The sequence below is a fragment of the Bos taurus genome, chromosome 7 (assembly GCF_002263795.3).
Source record: "Bos taurus isolate L1 Dominette 01449 registration number 42190680 breed Hereford chromosome 7, ARS-UCD2.0, whole genome shotgun sequence".
Taxonomy (NCBI): Eukaryota; Metazoa; Chordata; class Mammalia; order Artiodactyla; family Bovidae; genus Bos; species Bos taurus.
This window is the reverse complement of record NC_037334.1, coordinates 17,495,868-17,514,575: the sequence shown is the minus strand read 5'-3', so window position 1 is coordinate 17,514,575 and position 18,708 is coordinate 17,495,868. Positions and strand designations below refer to the sequence as shown.

The window sequence follows — 18,708 nt, the reverse complement described above, 5'->3', positions numbered from 1 at the left end:
TCAAATATAAGCTATGAAAGAATACAAAGTATTGGACATTAGAGTGCTTGGTACATGAAATATGCTTGATTATTAGTGTTGATAGTTTTTGTAGCTGAAAATTACTACTTTTACTCTCTTATTTTAGCAATCATTATTATTAGAATCCACCTTCAATGTGGGAGACCTGGGTTCAGTCCCTGGGTTGGGAAGATCCGCTGGAGGAGGGCATGGCAACCCACTGCAGTATTCTTGCTTGGAGAATTTCATGGACAGAGGAGCCGGGTGGGCTACAGTCCATGGGGTTGCCAGGAGTCAGTCATGACTGAGCAACTAAGCACAGTACATTATTAGAATACATTTATTGGGATTCCCTGGTAGCTCAGCTGGTAAAGAATCTACCTGCAATGCAGGAGACCTTGGTTCAATTCCTGGGTCAGGAAGATTTGCTGGACAAGGGAATGGCTACCCACTCCAGTATTCTGGCTTGAAGAATTCCATGGACTCTACAGTCCATGGGGTTGCAAAGATGCAGATAAGACTTTCACTTTTCACTTTCACATGGTATTAGAATACATTATTAGCTACAATCATTGGTCTTTAATTCTGTCAGGAAATGTATTAAAAATGCATGAACATTATCTCATTTAATCTTTACTATAAGATCTATATGATGGAAACTTTGATAAAAGAAATCAAAATAAATTCAAATAAATGAAGTGATAGTCCATGTTCATGGACAGGAAGACTCAATATTGTCAAGAAGTCAGTTTTTTCCTACTTGATCTATAGATTGAATGTATTCCCAACCAAAATCCCAGAAAATTATTTTGTGGATATTGACAATCTGGTTCTGATGTTTATAGGGAGTGGCAAATGACCCAGAATAGCTAACACAATATTGAAGGAGAAAAGCAAAGTCAGAGGACTGATAATACTATCTGACTTCAAGACTTGGTATATAGTCACAGTAGTTACTTAAAAGTGTTGAAAACATTTTGGTTGGCCCCACTTTATACTTGGGAAACTGAGGTTCAAAGCATGCAGTTTGCAAGAGATGAGGACCCATGTTTAATTCCACCTAATATTCAGATCTGAACCAAACAGGTATGGACACTGCTCAGATATTGCTACAGTAGCCGGAATTCAAGTCCTTTGCTTTCTCCTAAGAAATCAGCAGCTAATGCTTATCTTTCTCTCAACAGCTGCTGGCTCAAACTTGATAAAGGGTTCATCTGGAGCTTCATGGGGCCAGTAGCACTCATTATCTTGGTAGGTGACCAACCATTGATATTTACTGGTGAAACACCGAGTGTGTTTCTTACCTGTTAAAGTGGAAATGAGATGTGATAAGGAAATACAGCCTAATGTGATCAACCCTTCTTGCTGGAAATATTGTCTTCAGATGTCTTTCTTCAGCTTCCCCCAGCTCCCTGGTTCCTCTGATATAACATAACCCTCTGCTGGGAAGTCTTTTAAAAATCCAGGATTTGTTCATTTGACAAAACTTTAGAAAATATTCACTCTGCATAGAACATTTTCCTGTTTGCCAAGAAATTCCTGGTTACATCCGTCATCCTGGTATAGATGTGAATAGCATTCTTTCACTTTTAAAGTGTCCTGGCTTGAATGATAAATTATATAGTCATGCTAATCAACCATCAGATGCATGGGTTCTATGGTCTGTGTTGTATAAAAGACCAGAGCCTGTGTGCATATCACTACCCTTATAAAGTCTGTATCTTTTGGGAAAAGATTCTTAGGTCTACCTCAAGTTGGGTTGCATTACATAGCTTCAAAAGACAGTTCCAAGTCAATTTTCCATTCTGTTTCCACAGATAAACTTGGTGTTCTACTTCCAAGTTCTGTGGATTTTGAGAAGCAAACTTTCCTCCCTTAATAAAGAAGTTTCCACCATTCAGAACACCAGGTAAGAATGCATACCAGAATTAGTGGTACCCATAGATTTTTTTTTCCTATAGGACCACATTTTCTGGGACCACCCATACAAAAATAGGGTATAAAACTTCCAGGTAAAAGACTTTGCAGAGGAATAATTTTCAAGAGTGAGAAAAAAGCATTATTCTCAGAGGTCATAAACGTTAGGTTTTCCATTGCTCCTGTGCAGAAAGGTTCATCAGTACTATCTTCTTAGACTGCATGTATGCATTAATATGAGATATTTGTTTTTCTCTTTCTGACTTACTTCACTGTATAAAAGGGTCTAGGTTCTTGGAGACGCAGACACAGAAAATAGACTTGTGGACACAGCAGGGGAAGAAGAGAGTGGGATGAATAGGGAAAGTAGCATTGAAACAGATACATTACCATATGTAAAATAGATAGCCACTGGGAATCTTCTATATGATGGAAGGAGCTCAAATCTGATGCCCTGTGACAACCTAGAGGGGTGGGATGAGGTGGGAGGTCTGAGGGAGGTTGAAGATGGAAGGGGCATACCTATGGCTAAATCACGTTGATGTATGGCAGAAACCAATACAATTATTGTAAAGCAATTATCCTCCTACTAAAAATAAATTTTAAAAACTACTTTTAATTTCAAAAGAAAAAACAAATTGGGTTCTGCCTTCTTCAAGTTGTATGAGTTCGAGGAAGACACTTCGCCACATGAGCTATTCATGAGGTTTAACTAAGGTGATTCATGAGAGGGCTTCCCAGGTGGCACTAGTGGTAAAGAACGTGCTGAAAGCCTTGAGTGCCATGCGCACTATGTAGTGATAAATGAGAGGTATTACTGTTCTTTCCTTTTTCAGAGTCATGACATTTAAAGCCATCTCTCAGCTGTTTATCCTGGGATGTTCTTGGGGTCTTGGTTTTTTCTTGGTTGAAGAAGTTGGGAAGACCACTGGATCGATCATCGCCTACATGTTCACCATCATCAATGTTCTACAGGGGACTTTGCTTTTTGTGGTACACTGTCTTCTTAATCGCCAGGTAAGGCAAATCATTTTGTGTCTCACCAGCTTAATCTGAAAGTCTTGTTGAATTGTTGTTCATATCCTCGCCCTTCTCTGACCGTGTGAAAGTCGCTTAGTCATGACTGACTTTTGGCAACTACTGTCCATGGGATTCTCCAGGCCAGAATACTGGAGCAGGTAGCCATTCCCTTCTCCAGGGGATCTTCCGAACCCAGGGATCAAACTCAGGTCTCCCACATTGCAGGCGGATTCTTTACCATCTGAGCCACCAGGGAAGCCCTGGAGTGGGTAGCCGTTCCCTTCTCCAGGGGATCTTCTCTCTGACCTTGTATATTTATAATTTTGGAGTTGCCTTGATTCTAGGAAGAGGGTTTAGGTGCTTCTTGGGTAAATCATGTGCTCTGAGTCTCATCCATTCATCACTCCAATCTGGACCTGCCATATGGAAAAAAAAAGGATTGTTAGTCTAGTTATTAATAACTTCTTTTTAAGTAAACTTTTTATTTTGGAATAATTTTATAAGTATAAGAAAGTTGCATGTCTTTGTCTGCTGGTGATTGCCATAAAAAATATCACAGACAGAGTGATCTGGTCAATAGAAATTTATCGTCTCACAACTCAGGAGACCAGATGCCTAATATCAGGATGCCACTACGTTTGGGTTCTGAAGAGGACTCTCTTCTTGGTAGATGGCCACTTTCTGAAAGTGTCTTCACATGGGAGTGAGAATGAGAGTTTTCAGGTCTCTTCTTATAAGGATGTTGTTAATCCTATTGAACAGGGACTCGGTGCTTATGACTTCATGCATGCTAAGTTGGTTCAGTCGTATCCAACTCTCTGTGACCTCATGGTCTGTAGCCCGCCAGACTCTTCTGTCCATGGGATTCTCCAGGCAAAAATTGGAGTAGGTTGCCATGCCCTCCTCCAGGGGATCTTCCTGACCCAGGGATTGAACCTGTGTCTCTTGTGTCTCCTGCATTGGCAGGCAGGTTCTATACCGCTAGCACCACCTGGGAGCTTATGACTGCATTTAACCTTAATCACTTCCATCAAGGTCATACCTCCAGATGCAATCACATTGGGAAAGTTAGGGCTTTCATACATGAATTTTCAGGGGACACACTTTAATTCATAGCAGAACACATATCAGTCTGGATAAGGGAGATTCTGCTGTAGTAACAGCTCATCCCCCTCTGATTTCAGTGGCTTACAATGACAAAGGCTTATTTCTTGCTTATGCTACATAGCTGCAGTTTGATATGTATCATCTTCACTCTGTGATGGAGGCTGAAGGGACAGCCCTTATTTATTAGTAGAACATTAGTGTGTTCATGGCAAAGGGAAAGGAGATTATGACAAAGCACAGTTCAACTCTCTTTCATTGGCCAAAGCAGATCCCATGGCCATACCTGAATTTGTCAGAGAGAGGATGAATAATCCTTCTAGTCAGGTGCACTGTATGGAAAAGCACTGGTTTATTGGCATAATTTTATATTACCACAAACCCAGAAAGACCAGCTCTAATCCTGGTATTTCCACTAATTGGGTTGCTGTGTGACTCTGGGAAGGTTTCTTATGCTCTCTGAGCCTTGGTTTTTCTCATCTGCAAATATGGCAATACCAGCCTCACCAGATTGATAATTAAATGAGATAACATAAAACAAATGTCTTAGCAGTTTGTGGCACACATGTTCTCAGTGAGGATCATTATAATTTCACTCTTTATAGGGTAAAAATTGAAAACAACTTTCCTGGCTTTTTCCCCTTTGCTGTTGAGTAGACCTATCAGCAATTAAGATGCTGGCGGTGAAAAGACCATCTTAACAATTTACAAAGTTCTCTTTCATCTTTTAGTGCCTTAATGCTTGGTGCTCCTCACACACAGAAGTAAAATAGAACTTAATGTGAGTTAATGTTGAGTATTAAGAATTTAGATGTCTTTTAAAAAATATGATAATGTGGTTAAAGGAAGGCAATTCATGGAATCACAGTGGGTGGTCTGTGTCAGGGCTCTGAGTAAAAATGACAAGATTTTGCATGCTGGCCATGTGATCTTCAGTTCAGTTCAGTTCAGTTCAGTCGCTCAGTCGTGTCCGACTCTTTTCGACCCCATGAATCGCAGCACACCAGGCCTCCCTGTCCATCACCAACTCCCAGAGTTCACTCAGACTCAAGTCCATCGAGTCAGTGATGCCATCCAGCCATCTCATCCTCTGTCCTCCCCTTCTCCTCCTGCCCCCAATCCCTCCCAGCATCAGAGTCTTTTCCAATGAGTCAACTCTTCACATAAGGTGGCCAAAGTACTGGAGTTTCAGCTTTAGCATCATTCCTTCCAAAGAAATCCCAGAGCTGATCTCCTTCAGAATGGACTGGTTGGATCTCCTTACAGTCCAAGGGACTCTCAAGAGTCTTCTCCAACACCACCCTTCAAAAGCATCAATTCTTCAGCACTTGGCTTTCTTGACAGTCCAACTCTCACATCCATACATGACCACTGGAAAAACCATAGCCTTGACTAGATGAACCTTTGTTGGCAAAGTAATGTCTCTGCTTTTTAATATGCTATCTAGGTTGGTCATAACTTTTCTTCCAAGGAGTAAGTGTCTTTTAATTTCATGGCTGCAGTCACCATCTGCAGTGATTTTTGAGCCCCAAAAAATAAAGTCTGACACTGTTTCCGCTGTTTCCCCATCTATTTCCCATGAAGTGATGGGACCAGATGCCATGATCTTCGTTTTCTGAATGTTGAGTTTTAAGCCAACTTTTTCACTCTCCTCTTTTTAATGTGGTTAAAGGAAGGCAATTCATGGAATCACAGTGGGCGGTCTATGTCAGGGCTCTGAGTAAAAATGACAAGGTTTTGCATGCTGGCCATGTGATCTTAGGCAAGTCAATTTACTTCCAAGAGTCTCAATTTTTTCACATTTAATTGGGGGTAAGAGAAGAATCTTTCTTCTGTTGTTTCTTCTGAATGTTACATTGCATTGGTTAACATATTAACTGATACATTGTCTATAAAGTACATTAAACATTGCTAGTGTTCAATAAATAATGGCCTTCATCTTCGTAATCATCACATCACCATTACCTTCTTTGTCATCATCACCATCACGACCATAATCCTTTTCATCATTATTACTATCATATCATCACCATCACCATCACCACCATCATACCAATATCATCATCATTTTCACCATCACCCTCACCACCAACATCATCATTATTATTATCCTATATAGAATCCTTATGGTGCCTTTAATTTAGTAAATGCCTCTTTAACAACCAAGCAAATCCAGTCTAAATTAAATGAATCAGCATGAACATGGCAATATTATACCAAGAATCAGTATAAGGGTGGCAGAGAATATGTCTTGGCATCCACACCTTTAATTTCCTGTTTTAGGGTCTTTTCTCCCAAACCAAGCTTTGGATGTAACACAAGCCTCTATATTCCTTAGGTGCAGATGGAATTCAAGAAGTGGTTTAGTGGGGTGCGGAAAGGGGTTGAAACTGAAAGCTCTGAGGTATTTCGCTCTGCTACTCAGACCAAAATGGTAAGATGGGCTCTTCTGCAATGCCGTGTACTTGTCTGAACTCAGTATCTCCTGCTACTCGGAACTTCCTGGTTGTTTGATCTGAAAAAAAGAGAGAGATTACATTAGATTCCTGCATTAAGCTGTGGAAGTTTCTGGGTTTTGAGACCAAACCCAGAAAATCTCTTTTTTCCCTTTTTATTCCTCTCCCTTACTTCCTTTCTTCCCTTTTCCTATCTTTCTTCCTTCTTTCCTTTCTTTCTTCCTCTTCAGTCCATTAACAAATACCCAATGATATTTAACAGAAATGTTACACGTATTCAACAACATTCTTTTAACAAAAATTAACTGAGTTCCTAGTTTGTGCCAGCCACTGTTTTAGATATTGGGGGGAAATCCTCGCCTTCACAAAGTTGATATTCCAATAGGGAGTAGACAGACAGTAAATACCAAAAGTAGATTATACAGAGTGCTACAAAATGATATATGCTCTAGAAAAAATATAGAGCAAAGGACTCACAGATACAGAGGACAAACTCATGGCTGGACTTGAGGAGAGGCGCTGTAGGGGTGGGGACATGGGGGGGTACGAACAACTGGGTATAAGATGGGCTCAGAGATCTATTGTACAACACAGGGAATATGCCCAATATTTTATAATAACTTCAAATGGAAATTAACCTTTAAAATTATATTAAAATTTTAAAAAGAAAATGAAAAGGGGAAAAATTTAGAAAGCAATCAGGAATGCACCAGGCTGAAAGAGTTTTGTTGTTCTTTAGTGGCTTAGTCGTGTCCAACTCTTTGTGACCCAATGGACTATAGCCTGCCAGGATCCTCCATCCATGGAATTTTTCAGGCAAGAATACTGGAGTGGGTTGCTGTATCCTCCTCCAGGGGATCTTCCCATACAGCGATTAAACCTGCATCTCCTACACTGCGGCTAGATTCTTTACCACTGAATCACCAGGGAAGCTCTGGGGAAGTTTATTTTTAAATAATGTGGCCATAATGAACCTCCCTTCCCAGGTGGCTCTGGTGGTAAAGAACCTGCCTGCCAATACAGGAGACATAAGAGATGCAGGTTTAATCCTTGGGTCGGGAAGATCTCCTGTAGGAGGACCTGGCAACTCACTCCAGTATTCTTGTCTAGAGAACCCCATGGATGGAGGAGCCTGGTGGGTACACTTCATAGAGCCACACAAAGTCAAATACAACTGAAGTGACTTAGCGCACAGCACATTGAACCTCCCTAAGACTCTGGCACTTGAGTCCTCAGTTGTGTCCAGCTATTTGTGACCCCATGGACTGTAGCCCAGCAAGATCCTCTGTCCCTGGAATTCTCTAGGCAAGAATACTGGAGAGGGTTACCATTTCCTTCTCCAGGGGATCTTCCAGACCCAGGGATCAACCTGGGTCTCCTTCATTGCAGGCAGATTCTTTACTGTCTGAGCCACTAGGGAAGCCAAAAAACTTGATGAATATACCTAATTTTTAAAAAATGACCCCTGGGTAATCCTCTGGTGGTCCAGTAATTAGGGCTCTCTGCTTTCACTGCTGAGGGCGTGGAGTCAGTCTCTGATGAGGGAATTAAGATTCCTAATGCTAAGACCCTAATGCTGGGAAAGACTGAAGGCAGGAGGAGAAGGGAGCAGCAGCAGATGAGATGGCTAGATGGTATCACCGACTCAACGGACACGAATTTGAGCAAACTCTGGGAGATAGCGAAGAACAGGGGAGCCTGGCCTGCTGCAATCCACCAGATCGCAGAGTCAGACATGATTTAGCAACTGAACAATAGCAACAAAACAAGAAATTAAGACTCTCAAATCCAGTGAGCAATTTCCACTAGCCAGGCATTGCCCTAGGCAGAAGGAAAACAATAGTGACCAAAGCAATGAAATTTATAGAGAGTAGAGATTGACCAAAACACCTTTAGGGGCAGGACAAATATCATACAGTGAGTATGCAGAGAATTAGAATATAATGATAGGTCATGAGGAAAAGACTATTTTGGAATGAATGATTAGGGAAAAACTGAGGAGGTGACATTTCAACTAACTATATAGAAGAGTCCAGAATAATAATCATAATCCCTTATTTTTTTTAATGTGGATTATTTTTAAAGTCCACATTCTTGCCTGGGAAATCCCATGGATAGAGGAGGCTGACGTGCTACAATCCATGGAGTGTCAAAGAGTCAGTCGCAACTTAGCGACTAAACAACAACAAGATTTTTAGACTTTACTGAATGTGTTACAATATTGCTTGTTTTATATTTTGGTTTTTTGGCCCTGAAGCATATGGGATCTTAACTCCCCAGCCAAGGATTGAACCCACACCCTCTGCATTGAAAGGCAAAGTCTTAACCACTGGACCCCCACAAGAGTCTCATAATCCCTATCTTTGGACAACGTGTTACATTCTAAAAAGCACATAATCAGAGACTTTCCTGGTTGTCCAGTGGTTAGGATTCTGTGCTTCCACTGCAGGGGGCATGGATTAGATACCTGGTCCGGAACTAAGATCCCGCATGCTGTGTGGTGGAGCTGCCAATAAATAAATAAGTAGTATATAATCAACCTAACCAAGCTTGCAACCTCCATTAATCCTCTGTAGCGTTTAAGTGATCCATCACTATTGGGTTTCCATAGAGCCCAAGTGTCTGGATTCAGATCCCAGATTCTACCACCTCCAGGCTGTGTGACCTTGCACAAGCCACTTGATATCTCTGAATCTCAGTTTCTTCATCTGTAAAATGGGAATGATAATATCTGTCTCATCATGAGAATTAAATGATATCTTATAGGTTAAGTGCTTCAAACGCTACCTGGCACACAGCGTGTTAGTTGCTCAGTCATGTCTGACTACTTGTGACTCCATGGACCGTAGTTCACCAAGCTCCTCTGTCCATGGAATTCTCCCTGCAAGAATACCTGAGTGGTTGCCATTCTTTTCTCCAGTGAAACTTCCTAACCCGAGGGCTAAACCCAGGTTTCCTGCATTGCAGGCAGATTCTTTACCTCTGAGCCCCAAACACGTAATGTTTGTGAAGAAACTAAGTTTTGAAACCCCATCATAGATGGTGTTATGGGGTGTTGAGTAAAAAAAACCCAAAAAACACACAACCTAAAAGTTGAGAATTATGTTTTATTTGTCAGACTTTCCGAAGACTTCAAGAAGAGCTCTGAGGGACTGCTCCAAAGAGGCAAGGTTATATAAGTCAGGTTATATAAGAGGTTTACAACAAAGATCAGGTAGTCAGAACAGCAAAAGATTACTGTTAATTAAGGGAGATTAACTTAAGGGACATCTTAAGGAATTTAGTGCTTTTCTATGTACAGGAAAATGCGAGTCTACATGTTTGCTCTAAGTCCCTTTAGTCGTTCCCACTCTATGCGACCCTATGGACTGAAGCCCTCCAGGCAAGACTACTGGAGTGGGTTGCCATGCCCTCTTGGATCTTGCCCACCCAGGAATAGAGGATCTTCCTGACCCAGGAAGATCTTCCTGACTCAAGTCTCTTAAGTCTCCTGCTTTGCAGATGGGTTCTTTCCCACTAGCACCACCTGGGAAACCCACGAGAGCCTAGGCTCTTTGAAATAATTCCTTTGATAAGCATCTTAGCTATTTACCTCCATATCCCATTCTTTCTCATCCTGAGTCCCCTCAGGGTGCACCTTTGTAGGTGGCTGTACCATCCTTTGTTTACTGATACATCAGGCAACATTAATAGCACCCCACTCCAGTACTCTTGCCTGGAAAATCCCTTGGACTGAGGAGCCTGGTGGGCTGCAGTCCACGGGGTCACTAAGAGTCAGACACGACTGAGTGACTTCACTTTCACTTTTCACTTTCATGCATTGGAGAAGGAAATGCCAACTCACTCCAGTGTTCTTGCCTGGAGAATCCCAGGGACGGGGGAGCCTGGTGGGCTGCCGTCTATGGGGTCGCACAGAGTCGGACATGACTGAAGCGACTTAGCAGCAGCAGCAGCAGCTTCGGATTTACTGAGCTTTGAACCTTAGGGCAATTCTAGCTTGTCACTTCCAAGCACGCTTAGAAGTTTTAGTTAATTTCTGAGGTGTTCATTTCCCTTCAGCTTTTTCTCCACATTGTTTCCCCCAAATAGGAGAAACTGGAGAAGTCATCGGAATTCTTTTGCAAAAAAGACTCTGCGTCTATCCAGCCACCGCCTGGGCCTCAACTTGTTAGTGTTTCTTGGCTCAAAACAGACAACTGAGCTGCGTGTGGACTGCGCCCCCTCGTGGTCATGTATGGATGGGACCAATGCCACTGTTGACCTTACCTGTGAAAATGAGTCCTAACTGATTTCCTCATCTTGGTTTCTCTCTCCATAGAAGGAAAGGGACACCTGGGGGAATTCTTAGATTCAGAATCCAGTATTGTGTGTCAGGCGCAATCAAATGGTTAAGAAATCCTTTTTAATGATGAGAGAAATAAGTGGATTTTCCTCTGCTAGACATTACCAACTTGCCTATGACTGACTAACATCTGGATCCAGCTTACAGATTCTCCTCTGGCTTCTCCGCTGCATTTTATGCTCCCCAAGATTTTGCATTTCTGGACACCTGCATAATTCAATAATTCTCATATGAATTAATATGAAAAGAGGGTTGCATGCTTGGCAATGCAAAAATGGGACACCACCAGTCCCACTTAGGAGTGAATTGTCTTCAGGAAGAAGTTTGCAGTCAGAACACCAGCACTTTTCCGTTTTCTTTGCCTGAAGATTTTTTTGAACCTACCCTACTCTCTGATTAAATATAATTTTGTTTTTTTAGTTTCATCTCTGAAGGAAAGTTACAGGGCTCAAAATAGCCTGGCGTTAAAGTTCCCCTCCAGGTCCTCCCCACCATTCTATGCAAAACAAAGAACTCTCTCACCCCAAGAAAAAATGGACATTAAGGTTGATTATGCCCAGCTCCCAGCCGGTCCAGCCTCTGGCCGATCTCCAAAATTCCTTGCCCCAGCCGTTTAAGAGATAACTACTCTGAACAACCTTGAAGAACAGGCCCCCTTAAGACAACAGCTTTCCACATACATGCCTATATGTACTTACTCTTTTCTTGGGTAAGTGCAGCAGCTCGATAATCTGACTGTTGCCCCTTCTCGCCTCATTAAAGGTGATCTGTTCCTATAGAGTGCTGGTCTCGTTATTTTTCTGAACCTCGCCTTCTTTAACTCCCTTACCCTACATTTTTGGTGTCGAAACCCCAGGAGGTTGACGGTTCCTTCTCCTTCTCCACGGCCAGCTCTTCGCAGCGTGGAAGCCTGCCAAGCTCTTTCCCGCTGGGGTTTTCAAGACCTCCTCAAGAGGACGCCCTATGCCTTCGTGAGCGGTACAAGTCCTGTGTAAGGGCTTTATTGGTTTTCTATGTAACCCGAGGAATATTGGCCTCTCTCTCTCTCTTCCTCTTTTCTCTACACTTTTCTTTTCCATGAGACCGACCAACTCCAGGACAGAGGCCTTTTGCCATTCGATCCCTTTACATGCAACACTCCACTCAAGCCGGCCCCTAAATTAAGGTAAGATCCGGACGCTGTTCTAGAGGCTCCCTAGAACCCAGTTCTCTCTGATCCCGGGACCCCCGGCCTAGGACCACTCTGTAGGCGATGGTGGGGGACCCTCCACCTCGACACAGAGCTCTCTTCTCGTAACTCCTATTGCGACTACGGGTGACAACTCGAGCTCCCAATAAGAGCCTTTGCTTGCCTTTCAATTATGGGGTCTGGCCAATCTGTCCCAAAAGATTCCTCTCTAGCTTGTGTTCTCAAAAATCTCAGACCACTCACTCACTGAACTCAAAGCTAACTGCTTAAAACAACTCTGTATACAGATCTGGCCTCAATACCAATTAGACAATCAAAATTAGACAATCAAAATCCTGGCCTGAGATCGGGACTTTCGATTTCAATATTTTATCAGATCTCACTAACTTCCTCAAATGGAATGGCAAATGGTCAAAGGACCCCTATATTCAAGCCTTCTGAGACCTTAGAAGCCATCCTTCTCTCTGCAAAGACTGTTCATCAAATCCTCCTCTGCTGTCTCTCCCTGTCCATTACAAAAGAATCCAAATCTAAAGCCCCTAAAAGGCCCCCTAAACCCTCAGCCCCCGATTTTGACCCAGCAGATGAGCCTCCTTCCTACCGCCCCGGAGAAAAAGCTTCCGGAGACGAGACCCCATCCTCTAGCCCTTCCTCCTCCGAAACAGAAGGCGATGACTCCAGAACCCCCAGAGATTTCCAGCCCCCTCCATCGGCCAGGACCCGAAGCAAACACATTTCCTCTCAGAGAGGCAGTGGGACCAGAGGGCCCTACACGGGTTCATGCACCTTTCTCAATTTCTGATATGAGCCAAACTGAAGAAAAATTGGAATCCTTTTCAGAAAATCCTACTAGATACATAAAAAAATTCCTCCGCCTTACACAAGCATATCATTTAACCTAAAATGATCTTTATTACATCCTAAATGCCACTTTAACCCCTGATGGAAAGAAATGGATATGACAGGCAGCCTGGACTCCTGCTGATCAGCTCCATAACCAAGATAGGACAAATCTGGTGATTGATGATGCAGTCCCTTTAACTGAACCACTGTGGACATATCAAGCAGGCAATGCCAACATCTGGTACCTACATCATATGATCATTTGTTTACTAGAAGCAATGCTAAAAAGCTCTCACATTCACATTAATAATTACAATAAGATTAGGGAAGTGACTCAAGAAAAAGATAAAAATACTGCCCTTTTTCTTTCATGGCTTACTGAGGCAGTCCAAAAATACACTAATCTAGATATTTCCACCCCCGCCGGACTTCTGTACCTACATGTCCAGTTCATAAGCCAGTTAGCCCCCAATATTCGCTGAAAACTATGCCAGTTAGAAAAGGGCCCTAAATCCCCTCAGTGAGATCTCCTAAAATTAGCCTTTAAAGTTTTCAACAATAGGAAGGAAGAAGCAAAAAAAGAAAAAGAAAAAAAAAAAAAGGCCACATATGCTTTATTCGCTGCAGCTATCCAAGGGAAAAATTCAACCCCTTTGGCCCATCAACCTCAGCCCACCCATAGGAGACTACTCTCCAGGTCCCTGCTTCAGATGTAACCAAACAGGACACTGGGCTAAGTCCTGCCGAAACCCCTGCTGCTGCTGCTGCTGCTAAGTTGCTTCAGTCGTGTCTGACTCTTTGCGACCCCATAGACAGCAGCCCACCAGGCTCCCCCGTCCCTGGGGTTCTCCAGGCAAGAACACTGGAGTGGGTTGCCATTTCCTTCACCCACCAAACCCTGCCCCACCTGCAAACAACGGGTCGACTGGAAAATAGATTGTTCTCAGACACTACCCACCAAATCTTGGGGTCCACCCCAGGCCCAACAACAATGGGCCAGGAACCAGACTCAGGGAGGCCCTGGCACCCCAGACCATGGTTCCTCGAATTAGGTGAGACATGATCTAATCATGCCTGGGTTATTCCAGTGATGGAGCTCAAGCTCCAGACCCCAAGTCCGCCCCATACAGATAGACTCAAAGCTTCAGGTAATTGGCATGGTGGCCAGACACAAAGTCTCATTTGTAACACTGGAGTGGCCTTTTCACTTTTAACCTCCTTTAAGGGCCCTCTCCAACCTTCAAAAGTGGCCATCATATGGGTCTCAGACATCCCTTTCTATCCCAAAATAACCCCTCCTCTCCTTTATTCCTTTGGCAAAACAACACTAACACATTCTTTTATAATAGTTCCTCAATACCCAGTGACAGTGATCGGATGTGATCTTCTGGCTAAGCTAAAACTTCCCATTTTTAGATCCCATATCACTTCTTTGCATTCAAATGGCACCTGAACCCCTGGCCAGCCCTCACTCCCAAAACCTGCCCCCTGACCTTTCCCCGATAGATCCTCAGGTCTGGGGCACCGAAGCCCCATCAGTAGCCAGACACCATTCCCTATGCAGGTCTTTCTTAAAAATCCCTCTCAAATAATAACCCAAACTCAATATACCCTGATCACAGAATCCCAACAAGGACTTAAACCAATAATCTCCCGACTGCTCAAAACCAGCCTTTTGCAGCCTATCTGTTCTCCTCATAATACTCCTATACTGGCAGTCAAAAAGGGACCCCACTCATGGTGTCTAGTCCAAGATCTTCACAAGGTCAATGAGGCCATAATACCTGTACACTCCGTGGTCACTAACCCTACACCCTTCTCTCACGTATTCCCCCTGACACACTCTATTTCATGGTTTTAGACCTCAAAGATGATTTCTTTACTATACCCTACACCACTCCTCACAGCCCCTATTTGCCTTCACCTAGACAGCTCCAGGGATGGGGGAGCCTGGTGGGCTGCCATCTATGGGGTTGCACAGAGTTGGACACGACTGAAGCAACTTAGCAGCAGCAGCAGCAGCAGACAGATCCAGATACATATCAATCTCAACAGTTAACTTAGACCGTTTTACAGGAGTTTAGAGATAGCCCTCATTTTTTCGGTCAAGCCCTCCAAAGAGACCTACAAACTTTAGACCTAGGTTCTACTACCTGACTCCAATATGTACATGATTTATTGTTCCTCTCGCCATAACTGCCTGGTCCACACTGCGACAGTATTAAATGCCCTAGGCGACTGGGGCTACAGAGTCTCACTCTCCAAAGCACGAATTACTTCCACCACTGCCGATCACATGGGATTACTTCTCACTCCCACATCCAAAATAATCCCAACTCAGAGATTTTGAGCCTTGGCACAGACCCCCAGGCCCCAAATCAAGAGAAAACTTCTTTCTCTATTAGGTCTATTAAACTTCTTCCAAATATGGGTCCCAAATTTTGCCCTCCACACAAAACCTCTCTACCAAGCTACTCGAAATGACTTGAATGAACCCTTATTGGCCCCCACCTCTCTCCACACCCCAATACAGACTCTTATCAAACATTTACTACAGGCCCCTTCTCTTTACTTACCTGATTACACCAAGCCTTTCTTCCTTTTTGTACATTTTCGACAAGGACATGCCTTAGAGATTCTGGGCCAAAAAAAGGGGAGACTTACGGGGCCCCTAGCTTATCTAAACAACTTATCTAAACAACTCGATCTCATCACGCTCGGATGGCCACCTTGTCTCCAGGCCTTAGCTGCAACCACCCTCTTAATACCTGAAGCCCAAAAACTAACCCGAAATGCTCCTCTAACTGTATGCTCACCTCATTCCTTCAAAGATTTACTCTCTCATCGGGCTTTCCTTTCTCTGCCCCCTGCTCAATTACAAATCCTCACCCACACCTCCTTGGCCCATCCCTTTCTTTTATGCCTTGTAAACCTCTCAATCCTGCTAGCTTACTCCCTACACCAGATCCAGAAGCAGAACACCTATTTCATGACTGTGTTCAGACTTTAGATGTGACACTTAATCCCTTTGAACATATAACTGATCAGCCCCTTACTGACTCCAAAGTCCCATCGTAGTTCATAGATGGCACTGCCCAAAAACAAGCCCCATTTGGGGCTCGATACACTATAGTTCAGGGACAGCCCGACAAAGTTATCCCCGCTAGCCTCATCAAGTCAGCCACACTCCCAACTCACACGTCCTCACAACAGGCTGAACTGATAGCTCTTACACAAGCTTTGACCCTAGCCAAAGACCAAAAGATAAACATTTACACTGACTCCAAATACGTCTATAACATATTACATTCTAACATTATAATCTGGAGAGAAAAGAGATTCCTCTCTCAGAAAGACACACCCATTCTCAATGCTTCTTTTATTTCTGAACTCCTCCATGCAGCTCAGCTCCCAAAACAAGCTGCTGTAATACACTGCCAGAGACATCAGCGATACAGTCCTATCTCCTTTTATGTGAAGTCGCTCAGTCGTGGCGACTCTTTGCCACCTGTGGAGTCTAGCCCACCAGACTCCTCTGTCCATGGGATTTTTCAGGCAAGAATATTGGAGTGGGTTGCCATTTCAACAACAGGCCGCCTCTGTTAGTCCTGCCTTTACTATCGCCCAAATTGGGGAACCTAACACCCACACATTACTTTCATATTTACATTCCTTTTTCCACCCCTCTGCAAAAGTACTTAAGGCTTTCCTTCAGAACTTTATTAAACTGACTAAGGATGATGTGACTTATTTAAATAATCTGACCCAAACTTGTGCCATTTCTCAGTAGACAAATCCTAACATTTGACTCCCTCCTTTCCCCACCCACCAAATTCGTGGACATCTTCCTGCACAAGACTGACAGATAGATTTCACCCACATGCCACCCGTAAAAAGGGTTAAGTTTCTCCTAGTCCTCGTAGATACATTTTCTGGATGGATTGAAGCTTTCCCGACTACTAACAAATGAGCCCCTACTGTGGCTCAGCTTATTCTTACTGAAATCCTCCCAAGGTTTGGAATACCTTCCTCCTTCCAGTCTGACAACAGGCCCGAGTTCACATCCCAAATCACCCAAAATATTGCATGAGCCCTTCTAGTTCCTTGGAGGCTTCACATTCCTTATCATTCCCGGTCTTCTGATAAGGTTGAGAGAGCCAACCAAGTTCTAAAAGAAACTCTGACCAAATTAACAATCAAACTTCATCAAGACCGATCTAAACTCCTCCCTTTACCCCTCTTAAAGGTCCGGGCCTTACCAAAAAAAAAAAAAAAACCCTTAAATATCAGTCCATTTGAGGCCATGTATGGGAGGCCCATAATACCTTTGGGTCTACCCCCTTCCCAGGACAGTCCTAAACTGCCTTCCCACCTTCCTTTTCCTTTAGTTGCCCAGATACGAAATGCCCTTTGGCAACATATGGATAACTTACTCCCTCGACCACACCCCAGTCTTCCATACCCATCCCTTCAAATAGGAGACAAAGTCTATATGACAGTTCAGTCCCACTCAGATGTAACCCCAAAATGACAAGGACCCTACATAGTAATTCTGCTGACCCCTACCACTACAAAATTAAAAAAAAAAAATCACCCCTTGGGTACACATCACCCTGTTTAAAAAAAAAAAAAAAGGTTATGCAGCCCAATGATGAAAATGCTTGCCAGACTAATATTTATCTAGTTTCTCACACAGACCCTACAACTCTAAAATTCTCACAGCTTCCACCAGCCCCAACTGGCAACAGATGAGCCTGTCTGTTTCACGGCTACAATTATTCCTGGAACAACTTCTGGCAGATATCTGGGTCATGAGTCCTCAAGGATCCACCCTCAAACACACTGAAGATTACATCTCCGCCCTGTGGCTACAGGAAACCTTTTATAACTTGTACCCCTTCTCAGACCATTCATTTTTATCATCCTCCTACTCACCTTTGGGCCTTATTTGTTTAATCTTTTCCAGAAATTCCTCCAAGGCCGAATCTGAGCCATTTCCCAAGACCAAGTCAAGATTGTTCTTTTGTTTGAGACCCTGATGGCTAGAATAAAAATCAACACTACGGGCCTTAGACTTCCTTCCTCCCAGACCACAAACCCCTGATCCTCATTTATCAGCATGAAGAAGCCCTAAACATTAACTGCGTCCATCTCTCTTTCTCTTTTTATATATATTCCTTAGGGCCTGGAATGAAGAAAAGTTACGTGGCTCAAAATAGTCTGGAATTAAAATTCCCCTCCAGGTCCTCCCCACCATTCTACGCAAAACAAAGAACTCTCTCACCCCGAGAAAAAATGGACATTAAGGTTGATTATGCCCAGCTCCCAGCCGGTCCAGCCTCTGGCCGATCTCCAAAATTCCTTGCTCCAGCCGTTTAAGAGATAACTACTCTGAACAACCTTGGAGAAGAACAGGCCCCCTTAAGACAACAGCTTTCCACATACATGCCTATATGTACTTACTCTTTTCTTGGGTAAGTGCAGCAGCTCGATAATCTGACTGCTGCCCCTTCTCGCCTCATTAAAGGTGATCTGTTCCTATAGAGTGCTGGTCTCATTCTTTTTCCGAGCCTCGCCTTCTCTAACTCCTTTACCCTACAATCTCCATGTCCTGGTATAAATGCTCCCAAACTAAAACCGTGAGGCATATCACATCAGTAATTTGATCTGATTTATTCTGTTCTACTGTTTCTAAATTCATTTCCAAACATGTTGGGTTTTAGGTGTGTGTTTCAACATTAGAATTATTAAGTGCATGGATAACTTTGTGACCAGACAGTGTTTCCAAAACAATTTTAAATTGTAATGACAGTACAATTATGATTCATTAAAAAAGA

The 18,708-nt window shown here is 43.2% G+C and overlaps 1 protein-coding gene and 1 long non-coding RNA gene across 3 annotated transcripts in view; both read left to right on the top strand.

The window, feature by feature from the left end:
* LOC518134 (adhesion G protein-coupled receptor E4) overlaps positions 1–11,619 on the top strand; it is a 37,285-nt gene extending 25,666 nt beyond the window's left edge. The window contains exons 13-17 of one of the 2 annotated variants that reach the window (XM_002688899.6): positions 1,185–1,251; positions 1,818–1,909; positions 2,754–2,934; positions 6,380–6,475; positions 10,587–11,619. In XM_002688899.6, the coding sequence (XP_002688945.2) occupies positions 1,185–1,251; positions 1,818–1,909; positions 2,754–2,934; positions 6,380–6,475; positions 10,587–10,697 (547 nt within the window). In that variant the 3' untranslated portion in view covers positions 10,698–11,619. The remainder of the gene's footprint in view (positions 1–1,184; positions 1,252–1,817; positions 1,910–2,753; positions 2,935–6,379; positions 6,476–10,586) is intronic. The other variant, XM_005208889.5, reaches the window with a different exon arrangement.
* A 302-nt stretch (positions 11,620–11,921) lies between these two features.
* On the top strand, positions 11,922–18,414 carry LOC132345708 (uncharacterized). The gene is made up of 2 exons (XR_009495188.1): positions 11,922–12,004; positions 18,054–18,414. It is a non-coding gene; the product is annotated as an uncharacterized lncRNA (long non-coding RNA).
* Positions 18,415–18,708: the final 294 nt, after the last annotated feature.